The sequence below is a fragment of the Pelophylax lessonae genome (genome assembly GCF_965119305.1).
Source record: "Pelophylax lessonae genome assembly, chromosome: 6".
In the NCBI taxonomy this organism is placed as follows: domain Eukaryota; kingdom Metazoa; phylum Chordata; class Amphibia; order Anura; family Ranidae; genus Pelophylax; species Pelophylax lessonae.
Window position 1 is genome coordinate 21303523 of NC_138773.1, and position 26930 is coordinate 21330452.

Genomic DNA, 26930 nt, shown 5'->3' on the forward strand with positions numbered 1-26930 from the left:
TTCTTTTTCTTGCTGCATCTCTTTGAGGAGACTTTTCTTTATTTTCTATCCCAGAGAGACAAGAAGTGAAGGGGAATTTCTCCAAAGCAAGAAGAAATTCTATTATAGTTGCCATTAAAACAAGTGTACCCATTGGAAAATATCTCCTCAATTCCTGCTCTAGCAACAACTGTATTTTTTTTTTTTCCATTTAATTTTTTTCTTTAGCGTTTCCTAACCTTTACCACCACTCAACTCATTTCTTCATGGTGCAGTTTCCACATACATTGCTTTGAGATTCTTCTCCAAGTTGACCTCATTTTATTCCACAGTTTTTCCATATTTGTTAACTGCACATTCATGCTAAGCATTTCCTATTCTTCCACAGCCAAAAGGTGCTCTATTTGTAGGGGGGTTGGAAATAGCCAGTTAGGTGCTGCCCCAGACGGGAGGGTAAAAGTTAATGCTTTTCAGGCTCATAGGTTTTTTGGCTGTTTTTTTTCCTGGGTCCGATCCACTGATCCTATATTATTAAAGACGGGCAGTGGTCTAGAGTGGAGAGGCCCGGGCCCGTAAAAGGCCCAAGAGAGAGAGATCAGGAGGGGGGGGGGGAACATGGGAGTAGAGCTGAGAGTTTCCTCAGAGACCCAGCACCCAGCGCCCATAGGGGAAAGTAGCGGAGAATAGCACAAATGAGGAACAAAATAATGTTGCTTGTCATGGCCATGATGTAAAGGTCTTTGGAACCTGGGGTTCACCCAGAAGAAACCAGCAGCTGGAGAATGCCACGGATGGACTCTGTATTATACATGGACTCTACCTTTGCAGGTATGCTGGGGCAGCACACAGCCTGAGTAAAGCCTGGTACACACAAGCCGAATGTTGGGAGAGAATGGCCGGTTAAAAAAAAAAAAAAAACTGGCCGACAATTGGCCCATGTGTATTTTGTTCTGTCAGACGTGCATGATGGAAAACCAGCATCTCATGGATTACCTTTCAGTGCTCTCAGCCAATGGCAGATAGCACTGATCGGAGTGTTCTGGTGGGGGGCCGTCGCTGTCAGAACACAACAGCTCAGCGGGGGAGATCCCTGAACTGACCTTGCATGGTTAGTACAGCAGCTCCAAGCAGAGCTGACGTGTTTTTTTTGTTAAACCCGCGGGGTTGAAAGAAAAAAAATGAATAGGGTGTACCTGGCTTTAGGGTTAGGGATGTAGGAAAGAATAATGTTTCCACGTGTTGGACTCTGTAATGCTTTTTGCACTTTTTCAAGTAAAGTTTTGAAAACTTTTTCCCCTCCTTGTCTAAAGTTACTAAAGGGGTGTAGTGCAAGTAACTGTCACCATCTCATGGTTCAGGTCACTTGAGGTATGAAGACATCAGTATGGGAGTAGTACGGCGTGAAGACAGAAGGGTTACCTTTGCTAACAGAAGCCTGTCAATAAGCTTGTGCTTGAGATAGATGGATAGCCTCTTGCAGGAGGGAGTTTTTGTTGGTACCCTCTCAGTGAGGGGTCTGTCTCTCATAGCCCTGAGAGAAGACTCACACTGCAGAAGCCCCCAGCCTATGTCCAGGTACAGAAGAGTTAAGTGAAGTGCACACATTAGAGTCCATGCTATGTGCATGGCAGGACCCCATACCATTACTGGAATTAAGGTACCGATGATATGCTGGACAGGTGGATGTGGACAAGGCTCACTGTGTCCCTCCTAACTGCAAGTTACAGAGAAGGTGTATATTCTCACATGAACCCAAGAGTTAACTAGAGAACAGTTACAGTGCAAGTGTACATGGCATACGTTCATCTGTAAAAGTAGAGGCCTGCCTTAAGGTTGAGTATTCCCCCACAGCAGCCTCAGACTTGTCCTAGGGCATTGATGAAAATGGCACAAGAGTAAAAGGTACCCCATGAGTAGAGCAGAGTAATCCTGTTACAGTTGCCTAGCGTAGACAGGAAAAACCGACCCCAGGGTAGGCCTCTCATGTGACCCTTGCTTCGCACCCTGTGAGGAGGGAAACATGGAGGACATGATGAAAACCATAGAACCCTACCCCCTTACTACATATTGGATTCAGATATGTTAATTGGCTAATCATCTGCATGCCTCAGCAGAAATGCAGATTCTTCAGACAAGGCAACATTTTTCTAGTCTTCATCTGTCCAATTTCGGCGATCCTGTGCCCTTCGCAGCCTCAGCTTTCTGATCTTGGCTTACAGGAACCCAGCATGGTCTTCTGCTGTCGTAGCCCAGCCACTTCTAGGTTCAAAATGTCATGCACTGAAATGCTTTTCTGTAACCTTTTTGTCAAATCCAACAAGTCGACCAAATCCCCTTTGACTCAAAAACACCATGGAGCATCAGTTCTGTGGACAGCAATGCCTTGATGATGAGAAAGGTGTCCTCTGACCACCCACCCCCCCTCAATAACAAGGGGCTTATGTCCACAGAACTGATGCTCACTGAATGGTCTTTGCATTGTAAACTCTGGAGACTGTTATATGTGAAAATTACAAAAGATTGGCATTTACAGAAATACTTTTAAAAAAGCAACTCTAATGCCTCGTACACACGCAACGATTATCGGCCGACCGATCGGCAGTCTTTTGTCCAGTGTTGTTGTGTTGGTTGAAATGTTCTCTAGACTGCACACAAATTTTCTTGGCCAACAAAAACCAACTTCAGAAGTGATGTCATGTGCTGGTTTACTTTCCGTGTGTTTTTTCTTCTCTGAGCATGCCAAGTCTTGCTCATCAGATTTTTGTCTGCCGAAATCTGTACTGACTGACGGAAAATCGGCCGTTCTGTTGATGGCCAACAAAAATGTTATAGCATGCACACCAGATTTTGTTCGGCCGAAAAGTCGGAGTCGGTTGTCGGAAGCATCATACTAACAAGCCGAAAATCGGCCGATCGGACGTTGGCCGAAAATTCACGGCCAACTATCGATGCGTGTGTACGAGGCTTAATTACTAAAGTCCTCCCAGAAGGTGAGGCGAGTTCACATCCTTCCTGGCAGGAGTTATATACATTCTGGGAGAAAAAGTGTTCTTTTAATATGGGAAAAAAATCTAGTGCAAACTTGAGATATCCACCGCAGACTCTTAAGCCCTGTACACATGAGAAAAGTTTTGTCCGGGAAATTTTCGTCCGACGACCGATCTGCCAATTTTCGGCTTGTTAGTATGGTGCTTTCGACAGCCGACTCCGACTTTTCGGCTGACAAATTCCTGGTGTGCAGGCATTAAAATTTTTGTCCTCCGTCAAAACACGTCCGATTTTTGTCTCATTAGTACAGATTTCGATGGGGAAAAAATCTTATGAGCAAGACTGGGCATGCTCAGAGATGAAAGAACACATACAAAGCAATCCAACACATGATATCACTTCTGAAGTAGAATTCTGTCGTGCGGGAAAATTAGTGTGCAGTCTAGAGCACATTCCAACCAACAGACACCACTCTGGACAAAAGACGGACGACCGGTCGGCGGAAATTCGTTGCGTGTGTACGGGGCTTTAGAAAGGAGGTATTGTGGATTTTCAACCTCAAGACCAAATTACCGTCTGGCATGAATTTTCGATATATTGTTGAGCTTTTTCTCAACTAAATTTAGGTGTGTGTGTGGGTCTTTCTGGTTTGTGATGTGACTAAAGCCTCGTACACACGCATCGATTATTGGCTGGGAATTTTCGGCCAACGTTCGATCGGCCGATTTTCGGCTTGTTAGTATGATGCTTCCGACAACCGACTTTTCGGCCGAAAAAAATCTGGTGTGCAGGCTATAAAATTTTTGTTGGCCGTCAACACAACGCCAATTTTCCGTCAGTCAGTACAGATTTCGGCAGACAAAAATCTGATGAGCAAGTCTGGGCATGCTCAGAGAAGAAAAACACACGGAAAGTAAACCAGCACATGACATACTTCTGAAGTAGATTTTTGTTGGCCGAGAAAATTTGTGTGCAGTCTAGGCACATTCCAACCAACAAAACACCACTCTGGACAAAAGTCGGACGATCGGTCGGCCGATAATCGTTGCGTGTGTCTGAGGCATTACATGTTTATTTTCTTGTTTTTACTTAGATCTATTTTGCCTATCTCCTGACCTCAATATCCTCATGATCTGTTTTGAAAGGTACCACCCTGCAGAGAGTGTACACGTGCAGCGGTGTCTCTTTACCTCAATTAAATGACATCATTTAATGAGTGGGAGTGGACTTCATTATCTTTTTGTGTATTCTTTGTATATCTGTTAAGTTTCTTATTTTAATTGTGCTGTGAACAAGGCTTAGTGTTGAAATGCATCAGCCGTTGCTTTCAAACATGGTCATGTTCCGATAAAGATTTCAGGTGGAATCTCCAGGGTTGCCAGCTCTTCTGTGTGCTTGAACTAATGTCAATGGATGTACGGGAGGACATCAGAGCCAGAGCACCTGGAGTGGATTTACCGCGGTTCACTCATTACATCCTCGGTTCCAGAGTTCAGAGCGGAGCTTCCCTGCATTTCTTCCAGTGCAGACTTGGTTGGGTTAGAGCAGGTGGTGGATAGGGGATGAGGTCCCCCATGAAAATTACCCAAATACTCGTGCTACGGTGAATAAATATCGGCAGCTGCTGTGTACAAAGTGTACATCACTCATAAATACAAATAAATACAGTGCTTGCAATTATACCAAAAAAATTGTGAAATCAGATAAAAGTCCAAAAACGTCCAATCAAAAATGAATATGCAATATGCACATGACATCTCCATATGATAAAGTGTTCTTGTGCACCAATCTTCTTATAAGTGCAGATGTGCTCCAAACTCACTCCATACTGTGGCACACACCCCTCCTGTATCCCCACTTACCAGAGATAATGGACTCCCAGCTTTCCAGTTTGGGGGACAAAACACGCTTGAATCTGGTATAGGAAATGGCTGGTCACAAGGGTCCAATGTAAACCTCCCCAGCATGGCTCTCAGACATTCAGGATGCTCCCCAAATTCCAAAATAAGAAAGGGAGCCAACAGTGAAGTACTGTAAAGCTAATATTTATTGCGCAGTAAAAATAAATACTTACAGGACAAAAGATAAAACGGGCATGTAAAAATGCAAGGAATCTCCTGGGAACGCCAAAACCAGCGTGTGTTCCACGATAACTGGAAGTAATGTCGTTAGGACTCGAAGTTGGAAATTGCGTCAACGCGTTTTGCCCTCCCACAGATTGGAGCACAAGAGCACATTATCATATGGAGAGGTAGTTTGCATATTGCAGAATACATTTTTGATTGGACTTTTATCTGAGGTCACCCTCTTGTTGGTGAGGAGCTGACCCTCTCCGTGTAGCACACGACAGGTGACCTGGTCCCCCCTTTTAGATGGGCTTCAGGTGTTCAGCAGACTATTTAAGCCCTATCCTGTAACCAAATGGAACACAGTGCCCTCCCACAGATTGGAGCACAAGAGCACATTATCATATGGAGAGGTAATTTGCATATTGCAGAATATATTTTTGATTGGGCTTTTATCTGAGGTCTCCCTCTGGTTGGTGAGGAGCTGACCCTCTCCGTGTAACACACGACAGGTGACCTGGTCCCCCCTTTCAGATGGGCTTCAGGTGTTCGGCAGACTATTGAAGCCCTATCTTGTAACCACATGGTACACAGTGGGCATAATGCAAGGAGTGTCCCCAGCCATTGGAGGTTTGTTGCTATAATGACCAGTATGGTAATTAAATGGATTTAGGACCAACTATACAAGCACACCCAAGGCAAAAATTGAGTTCCGCATGGGCTGTGGACTGAGAGTAGCCATATGATTAGGCCTTAGTCATCCCTGTTCTAAAATGGGCCCCCTACTGAAGAGTGTGGGTGACTTTGTCACAGTTGGCCCTGCTTTTACACTATCGTACTCCAGCTGCTGCTATATACTACCCCATATCATCCTGGTGCTCTGCTGTCAATCCAAGGTCTGCCTACAAGAATACAATGGGGGGAACTGAACAGGTGTTCATTGATGAGACAGGATGAAAAATCTATGCAAATAACTTAAGAAAATTAAACTTTCATGTTAATTTTTAACCAGAGCTAAAACCTTTTGGAAAAAAACGCTAAAAAGTCTCCAAAATTTGGTCCTGTAGCAGCCAAAATTGAAGGCCAAGGTATTTGGCAACAGAAAGAGTCAGCAAAAAGGGCCCATAGTTAGTTCGCAGAGGCACCTGAAATGGTTGTTCAAAGGAAAGGCGTGGGTCGCCTGCTTTGGTAAAACATCCAATTATTTTATTTCACCAAATAAAATGCATTTTGTGGCTTTAAATTGCCACTTCCCCAGTTCAAGGTGATCCACCTAGATGGCATCACTGGCACAAGCTCTACATTCCACCTAGTGGCCAATAAAAGAATAAATCACCAAGTGGATCGCACTACCAGCTGATAATAAACACTTTTATCACAATTTTATCACCCGTGCAGCATGCGACAGGTGACCTGGCCCCCCCTTTCAGATGGGATTCAGGTGTTCGGCAGACTATTGAAGCCCTATCCTGTAACCACATGGAACACAGTTGGCATAATGCAAGGAGTATCCCCAGCCATTGGAGGTTTGTTGCTATAATGACCAGTATGGTAATAAATGGATTTAGGACCCACTATACAAGCACACCTAAGACAGAAATTGAGTTCCGCGTGGGCTGTGGACTGAGTAGCCATATGATTAGGCCTTAGTTATCCCTGTTCTAAAATGGGCCCCATACAGGCCCTTTTTATGCTGACTCTTTCTACTACATCGTTCCCCCACCTGAGAACCCCCTAAAAATCACCCAGGATGGGGAATGCCTAAGGTATAGAGAGTGACCACACTGACCCTGCGTGGAGGCAGTTCTCTTCTCCATCGGTGCACTAGGAAGGCCACGTGTTCCCTCATAGTTGGGTGACCGTAGCTTCCTGAGTTGTAAGTCCACTTTGATCCTCTTTCCTTTTATTGTGAAAGAACTGCATTCTTGTTTTTGAATTAATCTACTGAAGGGCTCTCCCACCTCCTGCTCTGCTTTCTCGGTGGAAATACTGAGATTTACCAGAAACCCCTGGCCAGCTCCTGAGGATTCTTTGGCCCACAATCTACCACCACACCCCAGACCTTATAACCAGTGCTTTAAGTGGCCCAAAAGAGGTGCCGGTACTCTATTATAGCCTATAAAATTTTGTCGCCCCCCCCCACACCCCACATCAGGGTCCCCACAGAGCACCCCCCCTGGCCTGGGCTGGGACTCCGGAGCAGGGGGACTCACTGGTGGTGACTGGTCTGGCTCTGGAGTGGGAAATATTCTTGGGGGGGCAATTGAGGGCACAGGTGTCTAAAATGAGCGTACTGGTACACTAAGGCGCACAGAGGGCCATATTTGGAAGTGGCGGTACTGAGTACCAGTGCATACCGGCCCACTTAAAGCACTGCTTCTAACGTTTTTGGCAGCACACTGGATAAGGGTTTGGATCTAAAATTTGCCCACAAGGTGTGTAACTGCATGACATTTGTAAGTTTATTTTCAAACTGAGTGGGTTTTGTCCTGTTAGACTTACCTCTATCCAAAATTGCCCCAGTGTACAGTATGTGTTTAGAGGACTGTGGTGGGATAAATAACCTCTAAAGGTTGGTTAGAGGGAATGAGCCTGAGATGGGCTTAAAAATCTTTTTGGTGGAATGTTTTTTTACACGTGTGGTCATTTGCTAATACCCATTTGCGTGCCTCCTAATCCTGAGAACACATAGAAATCAGCAAGCCAGAAATGTAATAAATATGTCAAAATGTCAAAGAGCACAAATAAAAACAAACATTTTATTGACTTTTTTACATGAGGAAAGAAAAAAAAAAAAAAAACCCAGGACAAAATTTTTAAATAATTGCAAATACAGAAAATAACAGAAATGTAACAGTTGCCACTACTGACTCCCTTCTGAACATTCTGCAAGCCTGGCAGTTATACGGTTATCTGGCTTAGAGGTTTTGACTTTCTGATATAGAACAGGTAGGGAGTTTTAAAGTCTTCATAAGGTCTGAAGCTCAAATCTGCCTACTTAATCTGGATCAAGGTGTTAAAACTAGGAAGTCATCAGGAAAAAAAACGTGCATTGCAGAATGCTTCCCTCAGGAAAGGTTTCCATAAATTTCTCCAAATGTCCAAGACTGGAGGTCAAAATGTGGCTGATCAGTCATGCCATCATAGCATGCAAACATATAAAACAGCTATTACAAAAGCTAAAGTTGACATGCTGGAAAATGTAGCTTGGGTAGTCCCACTTTGACCTTTGCTCAGGTAAGCATCTTTGTTCACTGCACCGGTGAAGTTGACAGCCACCATGTTCTTCTCCGTCTCAGGAGCATTCTGCTTAATCCAGTCCTGATAGGCTGTTAGTCGGGTGTATACACCAGGGCGGTTTACCTCTCCACAACCATCTCCCCAGCTCACCAGCCCGGCTAGGAACCACTGTCCACCCTGGGAGCAGACCAAAGGGCCCCCGGAGTCACCCTGGAAGGATAAAAAATACTGTATGTACAAAACTTGTATGAATGCACAGCACAAGCACAAAAGTATGGCAAAAATTGAGTTGGAGGCAGCGAGCCACCATCCTCCTATTGTAAAGATGTAAACCTAAAAATTTATGAACACATCCCCACTACTAAAAGGGCCCTGAAGTCCGACTCAATGTACGTTTTTTTAAAATAATCCCCAAGCCATTTTGTAAATTCAAAAGCAGCTCTGGCTGCAATACACCTCTTGGGTTCGGTCCTTCATAGACTCATTCGCTCTGCCATCCAGGTCAGTCCATTATCCAAGCTGAATGAAGCCTTGTTTTCTCTAAATGTAGTCATGGACCCACCTCATCGTGGTGATCGGTCATTACATTACAGTACAATAATACGGAGAATTGCATGAACATTATTAGATCAGTGATTTTCTATGCATTTCTGAGGACTACCCAGTGCCAGAGAAGAGCAAAAGGAGGAAGAAGGCAATGAAGCATCTTATTACTGGCCTGAAATTGCCAACCAGTTCCCCTCCCCAACGTCTGGGGTATATGTACTGGTGAGGAGGTCTGCACTGGTGGTGACAGACAGAGGAAGTCTAAACTAGAAAGGGGGTCTGTAATGGTCGGGAGGAAAAAAAAAAAAAAAAATCATCTTTGCCAAAGAACCAGTATCATCATCTGGTTTTGGTGAAAGAAATGGCTCTAGCACAGGGAAAAAAACAAAACAAATTGAGTCTCAGGTCACTTACGAAGACATGAGGCCACTCAACGAAGTTGTATGAGAAATGTAGGACAGGGCCTTCGCACCCTGCATGTGGGGTTATCACAGCGAGCGGGAGGGGACTTCCTGCCGCCGCTTTTCGCGGCTCTGCCAGGGTCTTCTGTTCCACCGGGAGACCCGGACAACCAGCCATCACGTCTGCTGGCTAGTTGGGAGTCCCGAACTAAGCCGGATTCGGCTTCTATCTGATCTCCATCATGTAACCTGGAAGCGACATCACAACGTCACTTCCGGGTTATTAGGCTGCCAATGGTGCCGATTTAAAAAAAAAAAAAACTGTCACTATTCAAAAATGACAATTTCAGCGTTTTGAATACTTTGAAGTGCAGTGGAGGGGTCTGGAGTCTTTTAGACCCCCGATCCCTCCATAAAGAGTACCTGTCACTGCCTATTAGCGTCACAAGGGATGTTTACATTGCTTGCGACAGCAATAAAAGTAATCAGATTTCTGAAGTGTACAGTTATATAAAAAAAAGAAAATAAATAGGAAATAAATAAAAGAAAGAAAATAAATAAGGAAAAAAAAATAAAAAGTTTTAAAGCGCCCCTGTCCCAGTGAGCTTGTGCACCAAAGAAAACGCATACATAAGTCGCGCACGCAAATGAAAACTGTGTTCAAACCACATGTGAGGTATTGCCACGACCGTCAGAGCAAGAGCAATAATTCTAGCAATATACCTCCTCCGTAACTCCAAACAGGTAAGTGTTAAAAAATTCTAAAGCATCGCCTATGGAGATTTTGTACGTACAGCAGTTTGTCGCCATTCCACGAGTGTTCGCAATTTTCAACCGTGAAAATTTTAGGTCTCCGTTTACTCCGCGTGACACCATCTTTCACAATATACCAAAAAATTGGGCTGGTTTTGTTTTTCTAAATTCAGTGAAATGCATTTTTTCCCCAAAAAATTACGTTTGAAAGACTGCTGCGCAAATACCGCGTGACAAAAAATATTTCAACGGCCGCCATTTTATTCTCCAGAGTCTTTGCTAAAAAAAAAAAAATAAATAAATAATAAATTATATATATATATATATATATATATATATATATATATATATATATATATATATATATATATATATATATATATATATATATCATATAGAATTATATTTATATATATTTATTATATAATAAATAAATATATAAAATACTGATTTGAACTTGTAAACAACAAGTGTCAGGAAAAAGGCCTGGTCCTTAAGTGGTTAAGTGTAGTTGAGCATCATGGAAAATGCCAAGGTTCGCCATCACTGGAATATAGCCATCTTCCAAAATTCGAATTTCAAAGTTTCGAATAGAATAGAATAAAAATAGAATGTAGCCATCTTCCGAAATTAGAATTTTGAATAGAATTGAATTAGCTATGCTTTACTTTTTTTTTTTTTTTTTTTTTTTTAAGCTATGCTTTACAATGAATTTGGATCAATTCAATATTTTCAATTCAAATTCGATTTGAATACTTCTAATCCATTGAAAAAATTTGAATCCGGTCTAAAACTAATAAATAAAATGCAACAAAACAAAATTAGTAGCTTAATGAATTGATCTGAAAACTAAAACACATTTTTTCCATTCTGTATATATCTAACAATTAATGTATAAACAAAAAAAAAAAAACAACTTACCTGACAAGAGTCTGTGCCACCTGCCTTATATCCTGCACAAATCATATCGCTTCGGATTATGGGAACTGAAGTGCTGACATCAGAATTGATATGGTAGAGCGAATCGCAGGTCGGTGTATTGATCAGGGGGATCTGGGCCTTCTGCAGAGTCTGGGGGCTCTGGAGACTCACTATAGATTTTATGTTCAACATTTAGTTAAAAAAAAAAAAAAAAGGAATACTAAGTTATTGGTGTCAATCTAATTAATAATTTTCATCAGTGGAGAAACAAATAGCCATAGAGCTAGCAGAAGATTCTGCGTAAAATATGAGCCTAAAGTATATGTACGCTGGGCAGCCATGCTTAACCGCTTAAGGACTGCCCCACGTACAAACACTGTGGCAGGGCGGACCTTAAAGCGGAGTTCCGGGCAGAGAAACGTTTTTTTGTTGAACATACCCCCGGGACAGTCAGGGCTAGCACATTCCACAATGGCTAGCCTCTGATCTGTCCCGGTTCGCACTTACCTTTTAGAAGAAATACTTACTTAGAAATTTTCTTCCACAGCGTTTCCATCTCGGTTGTGGGCAGCTGAAGCCGGCGCGGTCCTCTTCTCTGTCTTCTTCCGCGTCTTCGTGTCCCAGAATGCACTGCACCGGCCCCTCTCGTCACTTCCGGCGCGGCGCCGCATTCCTAAACAGCTTCTGGGCATGCCCAGAAGCTGTTTAGCAGGGGAATGCGGCGTCGCCCGGAAATGACGAGTGGGGCCGGTGCGGCGCATTGATTCCTGGGAGCTATGACGTTTAGCTCCCAGGAATCATCGCGAGGCAGGAAGTGACGGGGTGAGCCGCGGTGCTGGAGGAGGAAGCTGTCATAGGTGAGTATTTACGATCGTCAATAAAAAGGTGAGTAAACAAAAAAAAAATAACTATCCAATTCCTTTTCAGGTGCGGCATACCTAGCGGAGGGGCACAAAAAAAAAAAATCTTTTTTGTGCCCGGAACTCCGCTTTAAGCGCAAAATCATGTACCTGATTTTCCGCTTCGGCTGTGGGGCTCTGATTGCCCGTGATGATAACCACTTCCCTGCCAGTGTCATTAGTACAGTGACAGTGCATATTTTTTTTAGCACTGATCTCTGTATTCTTGTCACTGGTCCCCCAAAAATTGTCACTGAGGGGTTTATTTACTAAAGCTAGAGAGGGCAAAGTCTAATCCACATTCCTCCTTGTGGTTGTAGGAATTCGGCACATGGTAATACCCCTGTGCATAGGAATGCGAGCATACACGTACGTGCATGTCGGTATGGTCATGTGCACCTGTGACAGATCGTGGCGCTAAATGGGCTATTTAAGTACCTCCCAACCTCTCGTTCTGGGGCAACTGTCATATAACGTTGCCCCAACCGCAGCACTATAAAACACAGTGCGAACCCGATCTCAGTAAAGAGCCAATGACACCCAATGTCCAATCACATGTAAACACGGAAGTGCCATTTATCGGCTCTCCTCACCTCACATTGACAGAGTGTGTGGTGAGGAGAGCCGATCAGCGGCATCTCCTTACAGGGGAGGCTATACAGGTAATAAAGGGCATGGATCATCAGTGCCCTGATTATCAGTGCAGCCCCAGCAGTGCCCATCAGTGACACCAATCAGCACCCATCAATGATGCCAGTCAGTGTTGCCTTTCAGGGCCCATCAGTGCTGCCCATCAGCGCCACCCAGTACAACCCATCAGTGCCCAGTGAGGCATATTAGTGCCTTCTCATAAGTGCCACCTAATCAGTGCCCTTCAGTGCCGCCTCATCAGCACACATAAGAAAAATTACTTATTTACAAAATTTACTGACCGAAACTAAGAAAAACTTTTTTTTTCAAAATTTTCAATTATTAATAAAAAGAAACCCGCAGTGATTAAGTTCCAGCAAAAGAAAGCTCAATTTGTGGGAAAAAAAATGATAAAAATTTCATTTGGGTACAGTGTTGCATGACCACACAATTGTCACTCAAAGTGTGACAGCACTGAAAGCTGAAAATTGGCCTGGACAGGGAGCTGGTAAAAGTGCCCGGTATTGAAATGGTTAAACTGAGCCAGTGTTCAGGTTCAGTGCCGCTTTGTCTTCAGCCTTCTGTGTCCCGGGAACCTGGGATCCTGTATCCTGACACCAGTTGCTGACCTGGTTCCTCTTTACTACTCCCTGAACTCTCTCTGTACTGACCTCAGCTTGTTTTCTGGCCACGGGTTCTGCCTGTTCAATTTGCTACCTGCTTCACCGATTGGCTCCTGACACAGCTTGTACCTGGACCACCCTTTTGCCTGTGCCTCTATACCTGATCTGTCTTGCCAGTGTATGACCCGACCTGCCTGACTCTGCTATTCCTCCTGCTGTCACCATGATCTACCTGCCAACCGGCTGTTTCGGCTTGTCAACTGTCTGCTACTGGTATATGCCTGTCGCCAGTACCAGCTTGCTTCGGTCTGCTGCTCAGCAGCTGCCAACCCAGCCTGCCTGCTTCACTCAAAACCACCCCTGCCTGGGACACCTGTTCTTCCAGCAAGACTTACAGGCACTTGTGCCATTCTGCACTCCTGTACTCCCAGTTCACACTATCAGGTACCATTAGCTGAGAAAGTCTAAACCACAGTTTGAAAAATAAACATCTAGCAGAATTAATTTTATGATCTTGGAATACATTTATAATAAATAGATAGCGGATTCAGTATATCTATTTTGTAACAAAAAAAATACAGAACCTACCTCCAGACATAATGCTGCCCCAGCCGGTAACCCAGCAGTACATTCCCATGGGGAAGTCTACATTAGCGGTAGGGAGGCAGACCGGTAGGATGTACGTGGTATAGTTGACCGGAGTCTCCAGCTGTATGAGGCTAATGTCCCCCAAAGAGCCCACGTTTGTATAAATTGGATTTTTTATGAATCTTTTAGCCCTAACAGAAATCTCTTGGGAATTTGGATTGGAAAGTTGGTAACAGCCAAGGTGGATGGTGAGTGTGGAAGTTGTCACAGTACTGTAATAAAAAATAAACAAACAGCAAATGTAGGAATATTGTAACAGCAAAAATAATAATGAACACGTAAGGCCCTGTTCACACTGGGGCGACGCTACTTCCTGGGGCGACCTCACAGGTCGTGGCGCGCTGCTCGCACCGCGACCTCGGAGCGGCCGGCACGGACTTCATAACATTGAAGTCAATACAGGTCGCTCCAGGTCGCCCCAAAGAAGCTCCGGACCCTTTTTCTAAGTCGGAGCGACTTGTGTCGCTCCTATTAGAACGGGTCCACAGCTTCTCTATGCCAGGTCACCTACGGCGACCTGTCAGGCGACCAAGTCGCCTGACAGGTCGCCCCAGTGTGAACGGGGGCTAAGACTAAAGCTAAGAGGATAACTGAAAAAAGGTATGGTGTAGAGCCCAGCGCGGGACTGTTTTCGTAAACCCGCACCTGCCTGCTCCCGCTGATTGTACGACCAGGACCGCCCGCACCCTTTGTGTTCCACTCCCGCCCGCACCCGCAACCTAGGTGTTCCACTCCCGCCCGCACCCGCAATGTTTGTGTCCACTCCCGCCCGCACCCGCAATGTTTGTGTCCACTCCCGCCCGCACCCGCAATGTTTGTGTCCACTCCCGCCCGCACCCGCAATGTTTGTGTCCACTCCCGCCCGCACCCGCAATGTTTGTGTCCACACCCACCCGCACCCGCAAGGTTTGTGTCCACACCCACCCGCAAGGTTTGTGTCCACTCCCGCCCGCTCCCGCAGACTTTATCTCAGAGCTTGTGAAAAATGCACTCAAATACTCAGACTAAATATTAGTTCAAGTCAACATTCAGAATAACAGGACTTTAAACATGATTGCATTTAAATAAGATGAAGTAACCAATGCTTAACCAAAGCACCACACATGACAAAAACATTGGGCATTTATTTTATTAGCGTTATAAAACATTAACTGTCAAAACAAAAACCGCAACTAGCGGCACCTCAGTGCATAGGCCTATTGCATACACACACACCAAACGATTAACTAGGAAATAACTTTACCATTAAATAAAGACAGACAACTTTGAAAATAGGTTAGATATAATTTTACAAATTAAATACAAAACGAAATAAAATAAATAGAATGCTTCAAAAAAATCTTACAGATTTCACATTCTCAATAGCTCGCTTAACAGGCTATTGCAAAAAAAGTAAACAAATAATACTTAAAAAAAAAATAAAAATACAGTTATAATGTAGACTACTTAAACAAATTAATTTGATCACTGGGCACCGCGGGTCTCCCGCAAAATTTTCTGACCGCCCACTCCCGTCAGCAGTAAAGTTAAAACCGACCGCTCCCGCGAGATTTGGGTTGGGTCCCGTGGGAGCCCAAAACCCAATACAGCCCTCTAGTATGGTGTACACACAAGCACCCAATGGAGTTCAAAGAAGTTGGGCTCTATTAGACATAGCTGACTGCTCAGAAAAGCCATCCTAATTCCACCAAAAGAAGAGTCTCAAATCATCTTCTTCACTTTAAGATCATCCCATTCCTTTCTAAAAAAAAAAAAAAAAAAAATAATAAATAAGATAAAAAAAATTAAAAGACACTTATGAAAACCTCTGCAAAGTTTGAGTTTTCTTCTGTCTTTTTCCTTTACCTAGAAGTCCTCAGGGTTAGATAATTGTACCATCCTCCTTGTTAGCTTGCCAGGATGTTAGCTAAATTTTGTTCTTTTGGCTCCTCTGTAATCACTGGAGCAGTTGTTGATTGCTTTTTGCTGTTTGATAGTTCTCCTCTACATTCTGGAGGCTTCTAGAACATAGGAGGTTGGGCAGGACAAATGGACAGCCTGAATATTTGTGTTTCACCCAATCCCTTGGGAGGCAGGCACAGCAGGTGGTTGAAGAACACAAATAGTCTGAGGCTTGGAGCAGCCAAGGTTCTTGTCCTACTGGAGTAGTTCCCAGCCTTAGGGGCTATTCCCCCAGAGTTTGCATCTAAAGATCCTTTTCTGGAGCTAATCAAAGGATTTTTTCTAAGGACATGGTCTGGAGAGCTTACCGAAAAGTGCCCAGTGGAAGCTGGAACGGGTCTGGATGTCCTGGAGCATTGTAAGCATTACCCTATCCCTCACTGAAGGAGGCATCTAATGATCCTGTGACATTGCGAGTACTGTCCTGAGCTCAGGCTCCTGGTGTCTCCTTTGGGCTGGAAGAGCCAGTGGCAGTTCTGCCTGGGATAGCTTTTAAAAAGGATTCAGTTTTGCCATCTATACTTGTTCCTGCATATAGACTGTTCAGGGAGGCCTAACAAAGTGGAGTGTCGTCCTGCTAATATTCAGTAAGTTTGGAGTATCCTGTACCACTCTATACCCCATCCAGGTTCTGCAGCAATAAAAATCCTAAAAAGAAATCCCTAGGCAGATCAATGAGCCAGAGTGAATGAACTGTTGCTGTGTACCTTGCTGTTTCTTCACTAATCTTGGGGAAGAACCAGTTAAATTACAGTGGCTTCTTTGAGAGTATCGTTACACAAGAAATCAACTATCCTCCTGAAGAAACCCCCTAATCCAGCCTACAAACTCCCTAGGACAACCCCCCACCTCATCCACAAACACCTTTGTTTGGTTTGTGCTTCACCCATTTACATACTTGCCAAGATCAAGTGTAACATGACTTATGGGTAGGGATTAGGGATCAGCTGACTGCCCTGTGCTTGGTTCATACTTCATAGGTTAGGAGAAAGGAGCCCCCAATATCCAATGAGAAGCAAAATTAAAGTGATCGTATAGTCATTTTATTGAAAGAAGCATCAAATGATCAAGCCAACAGGTTTTGGGGGAACAGAGACTCCCCCCTTCTTCAGGGCTGTTGCTGTGTGCTAATGGTGAGTGGGATTTATCCCAAACTGGTGTGTCTGACACCATAATCAAAATGGTTGTGGTTTACTCTTGCAGAGGCAGCATAGGCTCAGCATGTGTTCAATTCAAGCAGGGTTTGATGATCTTCAAAGTTCAATTGCGAGACCTTAACTCTGTCTAAAATCAATGAAAGCTGAATCTGTCAAATCAAAAGTGCCAATTTTTTGGGCTAACAGCCAAAGAGTTGTCACAAAAAATAGTATGGGGATTGTTTGTCAACAAACACTTTGCCTTTTTTTGTGTTTAGCCCATTTACTGCCAGCCAAGATCAAGGAGTAATAGTGATTATGGGTAGTGATTAGGGTGAGCTGAACTGCCCTGGGTTCGGTAATCTTCAAAGATGTTTGGATTCTGAACCCAAACTTCCAGGAAAATCAATGCAAGACAAAAATCAGTAAAACCAAAGTGCCTATTTTCTGGGCTTATAGCCATTGAGTTGTCACAAAATAGAATGGGTGAGGGGAACTTCTTTGGGGAATGTATAACAGTGGAAAAAATATATATTTTTGCTTTTTTTTATTCCATTTGGCAGGTTGTAGCAATGTTTGGAAAATGGTTTTAAATTGGCTGGAAATAGGATTTCCTTCCTGGCTTCTATTAAAATAAAATGCACATAGACCCCCTCAAAATTACACACAGCCATCAATGTCTAAACCACTAGCAACAGAAGTGAGTACACCCCTAAGTGAAAATGTCCAAATTGGGCCCAAGTAGCCATTTTCCCTTCCCGGTGTCATGTGACTCGTTAGGGTTACAAGGTCTCAGGTGTGAATGGGGAGCAGGTGTGTTAAATTTGGTGTTAATCGCTCTCACTCTCTTCCATACTGGTCACTGGAAGTTCAACATGGCCCCTCATGGCATAGACCTCTCTGAGGATCTGAAAAAAAGAATTGTTGCTCTACATAAGGATGGCCTAGGCTATAAGAAGATTGCCAAGATCCTGAAACTGAGCTGCAGCATGGTGGCCAAGACTATACAGCGGTTTAACAGGACAGATTTCACTCAGAACAGGCCTTGCCATGGTCGACGAAAGAAGTTGAGTGCATGCGCTTAGCATCCTATCCAGATGTTGTCTTTGAGAAATAGACAGACGAGTGCTGCCAGCATTGCTACAGAGGTTGAAGGGGTGGGGGGTCAGCCTGTCAGTGCTCAGACCATACGCCGCACACTGCATCGAATTGGTCTGCATGGCTGTCATCCCTGAAGGAAGCCTCTTCTAAAGATGATGCAAAAGAAAGCCCGCAAACAGTTTGCTGAAGACAAGCAGACTAAGGACATGGATTACTGGAACCATCTCCTGTGGTCTGATGAGACCAAGATAAACTTATTTGGTTCAGATGGTGTCAAGCGTGTGTGGGGCAGCAACCAGATGAGGAGTACAAAGACTAGTGTGTCTTGCCTACAGTCAAGCATGGTGGTGGGAGTGTCATGGTCTGGAGCTGCATGAGTTCTGCGGGGACTGGGGACCTACAGTTCATTGAGGGAACCATGAATGCCAACATGTACTGTGACATACTGAAGCAGAGCATGATCCCCTCCCTTCAGAGACTGTATTCCAACATGATAATGACCCCAAAAACACCTCCAAGATGACCAGTGCCTTGCTAAAGAAGCTGAGGGTAAAGGTGATGGACTGGCCAAGCATGTCTCCAGACCTAAACCCTATTGAGCATCTGTGGAGCATCCTCAAACATAAGGTGGAAGAGCCAAAAGTCTCTAACATCCACCAGCTCCGTAAAGTAGTCATGGAGGAGTGGAAGAGAACTCCAGTGGCAACCTGTGAAGCTCTGGTGAACTCCATGCCCAAGAGGGTTAAAGGCAGTGCTGGAAAATAAGACAGCTACACAAAATATTGAAACTTTGGGCCCAATTTGGACATTTTCACTTAGGGGTGTACTCACTTTTGTTGCCAGTGGTTTAGACATTAATGGCTGTGAGTTGGAGTTATTTTGAGGGGACAGCAAATTTACACTGTTATACAAGCTGTACACTCACTACTTTACATTGTAGCAAAGTCTCATTTCTTCAGCATTGTCATATGAAAAGATATAATAAAATATTTACAAAAATGTGAGGGGTGTACTCACTTTTGTGAGATACTGTATATCTGGCATCACAACATAAGGGCAGACAGACAGATTGGCCCCAGAAAAATATCAAAAGTAACAGCTGGGGCCAAAAATGTCACAGTGACAGCTGGAGCTAAATTCAGCTCAGCAAGAAGCCTTTTACATATTACCCCACCCGAAGGATTTATTATCACCAACCTCTTAATACAGTGGGCAGCGGAGATCACCCAGGATTCACTGATAAGGGATCCACCACAGAAGTGTTGTCCATTGAGGCGTAAACTCACTTGCCACGGCCACTGACCCTCCTGGGCATTCTGCCCACCCATAATCCGACTCGCCACCTGAGGCTTTCCACATTCTGCAGGGAGATGAAAATCCATATTAAAATTAAAGTCATATTCTTGATCTAAGTGATGTGTTTGTAAATGTGTTCGTGTAGTAGTTGTTCTTGCCGTAAGGGAGCCAATAACAGCAGCCTGATGACCTGGCGGGTGCACAGATCTAATGGAGATTACTATGAACTGGAAATAGTCTACTATGTTCAGCAAAGTCATAACCCACCATTGGTTCTCATACAGACCACCTGATGTACAGAATATTTGGTTTAATAATCTATGCAATGTTTTTTCCCTCTCACGGGAAATAAAATGGCCCTAAAGCATGGTTTTACCAACAAAATAACTGAAATAGGAAAATGAAAAGATTGTGAATTTGCTAAGTTTTGATTTCACTGATTAGGTTTGTCGAGAGTCACGTATTTTGGAAATGTGGGAAATCGTAAGTCAAGTAAAAGGTTTCTCATGTGTCCAATTGCCTCCAAAAGGTAGTATCACGTCCAGATTGGGGATTGAGGAGTTTACAGATACTCTTATTAAATGAGGTTGTGCTGAAATGTTATGCCTACCCTTCAAATCTGACTGAATCCATTTTCATTCAGTGATGAGCTTAACTGCCCTGGGATCGGTTTGAGCAAGGTTTGGGGAACTTCAAAGAGGTTCAGATGCTTGTAGGCAGGTGCTGTCTATTTTTTCTACTGCAGGTGGCGCTTATCCCCAGGGGCAACTTAGTTCCTCTATGATTTCTTTGGTCACAGGGAGACCTTATTGGATTTGATTTTTGCCCCCCATGTGGCTTTGGTGACCATATTGGGTCAAGCAGAGTTCATTTAAGACCCTGGCTTCTGGGTTTGGTGCACATTTCACATGTGGCTAGAGTAGGGACAGGTCACCCCTCTTTCATGGACAGTGTTTAGACCATAGGGAAAGTGTAGGACCTTACTTCCTGTAAGCCTCCCCACTTGGGTATGGACCGACCAGGCCACATTACACCCCTCGAGACAGATGGTGCCGGTACACCTGGAACCTACTGCTACTCATTGCGGTTACAATCTGTGAGTGCTCCTGGCCAGGTTGCCTTCCTGTCAGGCTGTTGTGCATTGTGGAACTTGAAATTTCAATTCAGTTCTGTTTTCTGCATCTGGACTCTTGAGTGTTCTCTGCTGCCCCACCACACTGCACACTGCAGGAACGCAGGGGAACGCAGTTCTGGCACCTCCAGTCTGCATGTATGCAATGGCAAAGGGGTGTTGGGGTCAGTGGGGTGAGCTGAATGGTCTATTGATGCTGGCTGCTGGGGAATCTATTGTTTCTGGAGGGCATTTATTTTTTTTTTTTTTGGGGGGGGGGGGCTACTGTTGCAGTGGAGGATTTATTGTTGCTTGGGGGAACTTTTGTTGCTAGTGGGCTATTGTTGCAGGGGAGGATTTATTGGGGGGGGGGATTAGTGCAGGGGAGAATTTATTGTTGCTGGGGGGCTATTGTTGCTGATTGCAGGGGATCCATTTTACTGTTTTTTCTATTGTTGCAGGGGAAGATTTATCGTTGCTGGGGGGGGGGGGGATCTATTGTGGGCGGGGGGGGGGGGTCTATTGCTGCTGATTCCAGGGGATCTATTTTACTGCTTTTCTAGTTCTAATTAACAAATTCCATACAAATTACCTAGAACCACAACACAATACTTGGTTCTGTATTCTCTAAAAGGGGGGGTACTGGGAGGTGGGTAGAGGGTGGAACCAAAGGACAGCGCTCGGAGGTTGGTAGGGGGTGAAGACAAGGGGTGACTCAGAAGAGGGGAGTACCTGCACCTATTCTTGGAGAAAAAAAAAGCCCTGCGGGTCACCATTAGGTAGGCAGAAGAGCCTCCTAACATTCCAGCCACTCCTACTTGGTGAGTGCTACACTCACAATTGACATTTCTTTGTACTGTGTTTCACTAAACTGATTTCTATTTTTTTTAACATTGCATCTTCTCCCATCAATAACTAGTAGTTATTGCTTTGAACTTTCCAAAGTGGCTTCAAAGAGGATGTAGAAGATCATCAGCACAAATACATCGTTACATAGTAGTTGAGGTTGAATAAAGACTATTAATAGCCCATCCAGATCCAGTTCAACCTGTGTAGGTGTGTGTGGACGTAATCATTTCCCATACCCCTGAATGTTTTGATCTTTGAGATGTATGTCCAAGAGTCTTTTAAAATTAGCCATACTCCCCGCAGTTACTACCATTTGTGGTAGAGAGTTCCACAATCTTGTAGCCCTTACTGTAAAAAACCCCCTGCGTAGCCTGAGGTTAAATCACTTCTCCTCTAATCGCATTGTATGGCCTTGGGTCCTCTTGCATTCCTTGCGACTGAATAGGTTTTTTCTATGCCGAGATCACCGTTGAGGTCTTTGTACGCAGCAAAAGTATAAAAATATTTCACTTTATAAAATGGCAATGGTCTTTGAAACACTGTGCACAGAGCAAACTAAAAGGTCATCACTCTTACATCTCCTTTAGGAATGGCGGATGGACTTTCAAGTTTCTCAGTCAGAGCCGGTTCACACTATTACGACGTGCCAGGCGACTTGGTCAGCCTGGCAAGTCGCGCACCGTCGGGTCCATTGAGTAGTACAGGACCGGTTCTAATAGGAGCGACACAAGTCGCTCCGACTTGGAAAAAGGGTCCTGTACTACTTCGGGGGGGCGACCTTGAGGCGACTTGCATAGACATTCATTATATGAAGTCCGTGCAAGTCGCGCCGAAGTCGCGGTGCACGCGACTTCACAGGTCGCCCCCGAAGTCGGAGCGACCTAATGTGAACGGTGGCTCAATGTAAAATCTTTAAAAGCAGCATAAATGTTAGCTCTCCAGTTATATAATAAGAGCACATTTCAACAAACAACTAAATAGAAGACAGGTTGTGCTTGGCGCTCATCTCCCAGTAAACAATAAACCTCTTTATAACAGTCAAAACAGACCTTCAGGCAAAAAAAGGGATAAAAATAAAGATCCCATTAGAAGATAAGATGAAACTAGCTTTTTCTGCAATATTCACCTTCAGCCCAAAGATTTCCCCTGCATTACTTTTTTTTTTACCGCTTGGTGACCTTAGTCTGATGGCCATAAAAGGAAATGTCTTTTTGGGGCAAGTAGTGTATGGGGAGCCTCCGTATAGCAGAGAAACACTGGGATGCATAACCATGAGTCAAATAAAATCACTCCTTATCAAATAGGTTAGAGCTAGACTTCAGTAAACATCCTTTTAAAAGATAGAGCTCCTCCAGATAGACAGAAGAAATCTTTGTAAGGCTTGAAAAAGAGGAAGGAACTCCTTGAAACGCATAGCCACACTCCCAAGATGTCCCCTGGCATTTGACACCATCCCATTTGGTTCCTCGAGTCTACTCCCGACCTGGAAGTGCTCTGAGCTTCCTATGCCTGCCTGGCTGGCAGCATAGCTGTCCAATTCCTGGACTTGATGGATCTACTACAGGGTTCCCTGGATGTCCTGATTTCTTATGCTCTACATGCCTTCACAATTTTACGTCATGGGAGTTGCCATTTTGTTTTTATCATACAATAAAATGTTTTAAATTCTGTATTTTGATGGCACCTTCGGCTGTGTTTCCAGTCTGATGGTCATCATTACTCCCCCCCCCACCCCCCTCCAACCCAACCCACCCACTTCCATTGAGCCCAGGACCTGCCCCCAGCCTGTGACTGGACCATGAAAGGAGAAGTAGTACAGCAATGGGATCTGGTCTTGGTTCCTCTGCTCTCTATCAGTTGTTTCTTGCCAGCACATGAACTGATTGGCTCCTTGTGCCGCTTCTTCCTGTCACACTCCAGCTCTGCTGTACAGGGACTGCAAGAGTTGCATAATTCATGTCTTTTATATCTGCCAGGAGTTCAGCTTTTAGGCCCCTTTCACACTTATGCGACCTAAAAGTTGTGCGAGTGGGTGTTGGGCGCTAATAACCAGGAGGAATGTCCACCATAAACACAGAAGATGACCAATAGGTGCTTTTGGACTGTCCAAGTAGCCAACATTCAGGGCAGCACTGGCGGTAAAAACCGAGAAATCCCGCTGGCAACGATAGAGAAAGACAGGCGCCGCTGTAGTAAGCCAAAAACATTAAACCAAAGCTCCAGACAACGCTGGGAAAAAGAAGCCAGGGGAAAAGACAGCGAAGGAACCCCGGAAAGCCACTGGTGAGTCCCCCCCTCCCCAGGCCCCTACCACCTCCTCCGACCCATCCCTCCCCACCCCCTCTGAGTCGGAGGCGACCCCACCTGCCCAGGATTTTGGTTTAATGTTCTGGAACATACATACATACACACACACACTTATCTTTCCAGGGAGACTGCGATGTCAGCACCCCATTTGATTTTCGGATCGGCTGCAGGCACTACTACTACTACAACTGAGTAGTTGTGACTTGACGTTGTACAGATATGAACAGTAATCATTGGAAATCATGGAGTGCGACTTTGCAGTCCCAAATTGCAGGAAAAGTTGCACAAATGTGTGAAAGGGGCCTTATCCGCAGTTTTGACGTCACGATTTTACAGCGATTTTGACTGGACTTGAAGCAATACCTATGTCTATTGACCTCAAAATGAATTTAAAAATCTCCCCAAAGTAGTGCAGGGACTATTTTGAGTAGTTGTGACTTGAAGTTGTACAGATATGAACGGTACTCATTGGAAATCATAGAGTATGACTTGTCATGTGACTTTGCAGTCCCAAATCGCAGGACAAAGTCGCACAAACGTGTGAAAGGGGCCTTATCCACAGTTTTGCCGCCGCGATTATGAATGGACTTGAAGCAATGTCTATGGACCTCAAAACGCAATAAAATCGTCCCAAAGTTGTGCAGGGACTACTTTGAAGTCATTGCGACTTGAGTTAGCACAGATATGAACGGTACTCATTAGAAATCATGGAGTATGACTTGTCCTGCGACTTTACAGTCCCAATACATACACACACACACACACACACTTATCTTTCCAGGGAGACTGCGATGTCAGCACCCCATTTGATTTTCGGATCGGCTGCCGGGTGCTGCCGCCGCCATTCGCTCTAAAGGAAAAATCGGCAGTGGGGGGAAGAAGAAAGGGGGTGGAACTTCTGAAGGACGGCCTCCGCTGTGCTGTCTCCCGGAAGTGGGGAAAGGTACCTGTCCCCCCTGAAACGTGCCAAATGTGGCAGCGGGGGGGGGGGGGGGTAGTTAAGCAGATGAGCGGAAGTTGCACTTTTGGGTGGAACTCCGCTTTAAGCTGTCAAACTGTTTGCACAGTATTGGCTATTACTATAGGTGTGCGCAGCCTATAGCATCAGGGTGTGCATCCTACAGCTCAAACGTGTATGCGTCTACATATATACGACCCCGGCACATTGATCTGCCTGCCAGTGCCAACACAATGAAAGAGAAGCGTGTGTAGAGCTATAATGCTAATGTACATGGGGGGGGGGGGGGGGGAATCAGGGTGTGCCCAGGCATACCTGGGGCACCTATGTGTATAGAAGTTGAGTTTACTGCTAAAATAAATGTAAAAAATTCAAGACTTACATGGGTGTAAGAAGATGTTTGCCTGTGCTTCGTGTTCGATCACATTAGGAAACCTATTGGAACGCATAGCGGCCATGTTGGAACACATGGCGTATGCGCAGTAGGTTGTCCTAGTCCGTACGTCAGGTCCGGTTGCGAAGTCTGATAGGTACACCGGCAGATGTAAACCCTGCTGTGTATTCGGCTTGAAAGACCATCATCATTTTTGATCCTAGTCTTTCCATAAAGAGGACCTGTCGTGCCCCATTCCTATTACAAGGGATGTTTACGATCCTTGGAATAGGAGTAAAAGTGATAAAAAAAATAAATAAATAAATAAATAAATAATTAAATTAAAAAGGGACAGTGTAAAAATTAAAAAAAAAAAAAAAATAAATATTTAAAGCCCCCCCCCCCCCCCCTCCTACGTGCTGGCACACAGAAGCGAACGCATATGCACGTCACGCCCACATATGTAAACGCCATTCAAACCACACATGTGAGGTATCACCAGGAATGTCAGAGCGAGAGCAATAATTATATTAGGAAACGCATAGTGGCCACGTTGGAACACATGGCACATGCGCAGTAAGTTGTTCTCGTCCGAACGTCACTTCCGGTTGCAGAATATGATAGAACACCGGGCCGGATGTGACGTCATAACGTCATGCCCGGCCCCTGAAGGTCATAGAGACTTCCGAGGACCATTTGGTCCTCTGTATTCTCCATGGTAAAACTTCCATCGCCCGCAGATTCCTTCTCCAGCTCACCGATCATACGGGTGAGCAGCCTCCGTATGTCCCTTCCTGCCACCTGTAAGAATAATCAAGTGGCTGAACTGCCTCTATGATAGTTCTTACGATGCAGGAAATTGCCGGCAGAAAAGAGAGATATCAGAGTGAAGCCTGTAGCTGCACCCATCATCCACATATCTCCACTCAAAGTCCACTACGTCATATGGTGGCATTGGGTGGGAAGTGGTTAAAATGAGAATTGTGCAAAAAAATTGGTTAAACCCATACGTGATTTTTTTTTTTTACCATTACTATTCCTTTATATCGGCTTTTGCAAAATTTTAGAACATGGATGAAAAGTTTAGCACTGGGAAACACTTTGATAGATAAACCCATGTATTATCTAGATCAGACAAAAATGAGGAACAAACAAGGAGGAAAGAGGGACAGAGGGACTTTGTTTGGAAAATCAGGGACAGTCCCATGAAATCAGGGACATTTGGAAGTTAAGATTTCTTGTTGAACATTTCCATTGTCCTTCCATACATAAACTCCTATTATGTGTATGTAATATTATATAATGAGTACATAGGAGACAGACAGGGTAATGATCTCTAATCCCCCCACCATTAATGTCTGCAGATCAACATTGTAACAATTATGTGTGCAATTTGTGCAAAGTCTTGTTTATACAGCGAGAGGGACAAATCCTCCACCCGTCCAATCATCTCTGGGACAAATCCTCCACCCGCCCCATCATCTCTGGGACAAATCCTCCACCCGCCCCAATCATCTCTAGATAATTGTTCCTTGTCTGTGTGCTTCGGTCATTGTCCTCAATCACTGGATCATTGTTCCAGCTAATTTTCCCTCCCGGTAAATTTTCTACTGCAAGTGACCAGCTGCCAAAACTCATCTCCACGTGCCAGGATGCCAAAGTGGAAATTATCCTCTACGTGAGCTTTCTCATTACATGATACAAAAGAAGAAAGAGAAGGAGGAAGGAGGAAGAAGGGGAAAAGTGCTAAAAGGTGTAACTGAAAAAATTCAGGTTAAAAAAAAAAAAAAAAAGTTAGCTAGTTAGGGCAGAATAATGTTTCTAGTACAAAGCACTTTTTTTTGTTTAAATTTGGGGTTACAAGCTATAAAAAAAAAATAAAATAAAAAAACATAACTTTAAATAGTTATATACAAACAAAATTCAGCATAAAAAATAAATACAATATAATAATACTAATTACTAAATGAAGAAGGGAATGAAAGCATTTATAAAATTAATTATGGTTCACTAATCGCCAATTTTTTTTTTTTTTTTATATAGAAAAGTGGTGTTTAGTGAACTATAATTATTTTATAAATGCTTTCATTCCCTTCTTCACTAAACACCACTTTTCTATAAAAAAAAAAAAAAATTGGCGATTAGTGAACCATAATTAATTTTA

The 26930-nt window shown here is 44.1% G+C and overlaps 1 protein-coding gene across 1 annotated transcript; it reads right to left on the reverse strand.

Annotated features, from left to right (window-relative positions):
• Positions 1-8167: 8167 nt before the first annotated feature.
• Positions 8168-19220, reverse strand: LOC309558215 (serine protease 27-like). Its single transcript, XM_082261236.1, has 4 exons — positions 19070-19220; positions 13635-13906; positions 10895-11064; positions 8168-8483 (listed from the first exon to the last, which is right to left on the reverse strand). The coding sequence occupies exons 1-4, from the start codon at positions 19198-19200 to the stop codon at positions 8175-8177; spliced, it is 882 nt and encodes a 293-aa protein (XP_082117362.1). The 5' UTR covers positions 19201-19220; the 3' UTR covers positions 8168-8174.
• Positions 19221-26930: the final 7710 nt, after the last annotated feature.

Bases quoted from the DNA above. Each gene is read 5' to 3' on its own strand.
- LOC309558215 (XM_082261236.1), bottom strand. From the start codon at position 19,200: ATGGGTGGGCAGAATGCCCAGGAGGGTCAGTGGCCGTGGCAAGTGAGT. The intron at 13,907-19,069 runs GTTGGTGATAAT...TTTTTATTACAG, and splicing joins GCTGCCCACTGTATTAAGAG to TACTGTGACAACTTCCACAC. The intron at 11,065-13,634 runs GTAGGTTCTGTA...TAAAATCTATAG, and splicing joins GGGCAGCATTATGTCTGGAG to TGAGTCTCCAGAGCCCCCAG.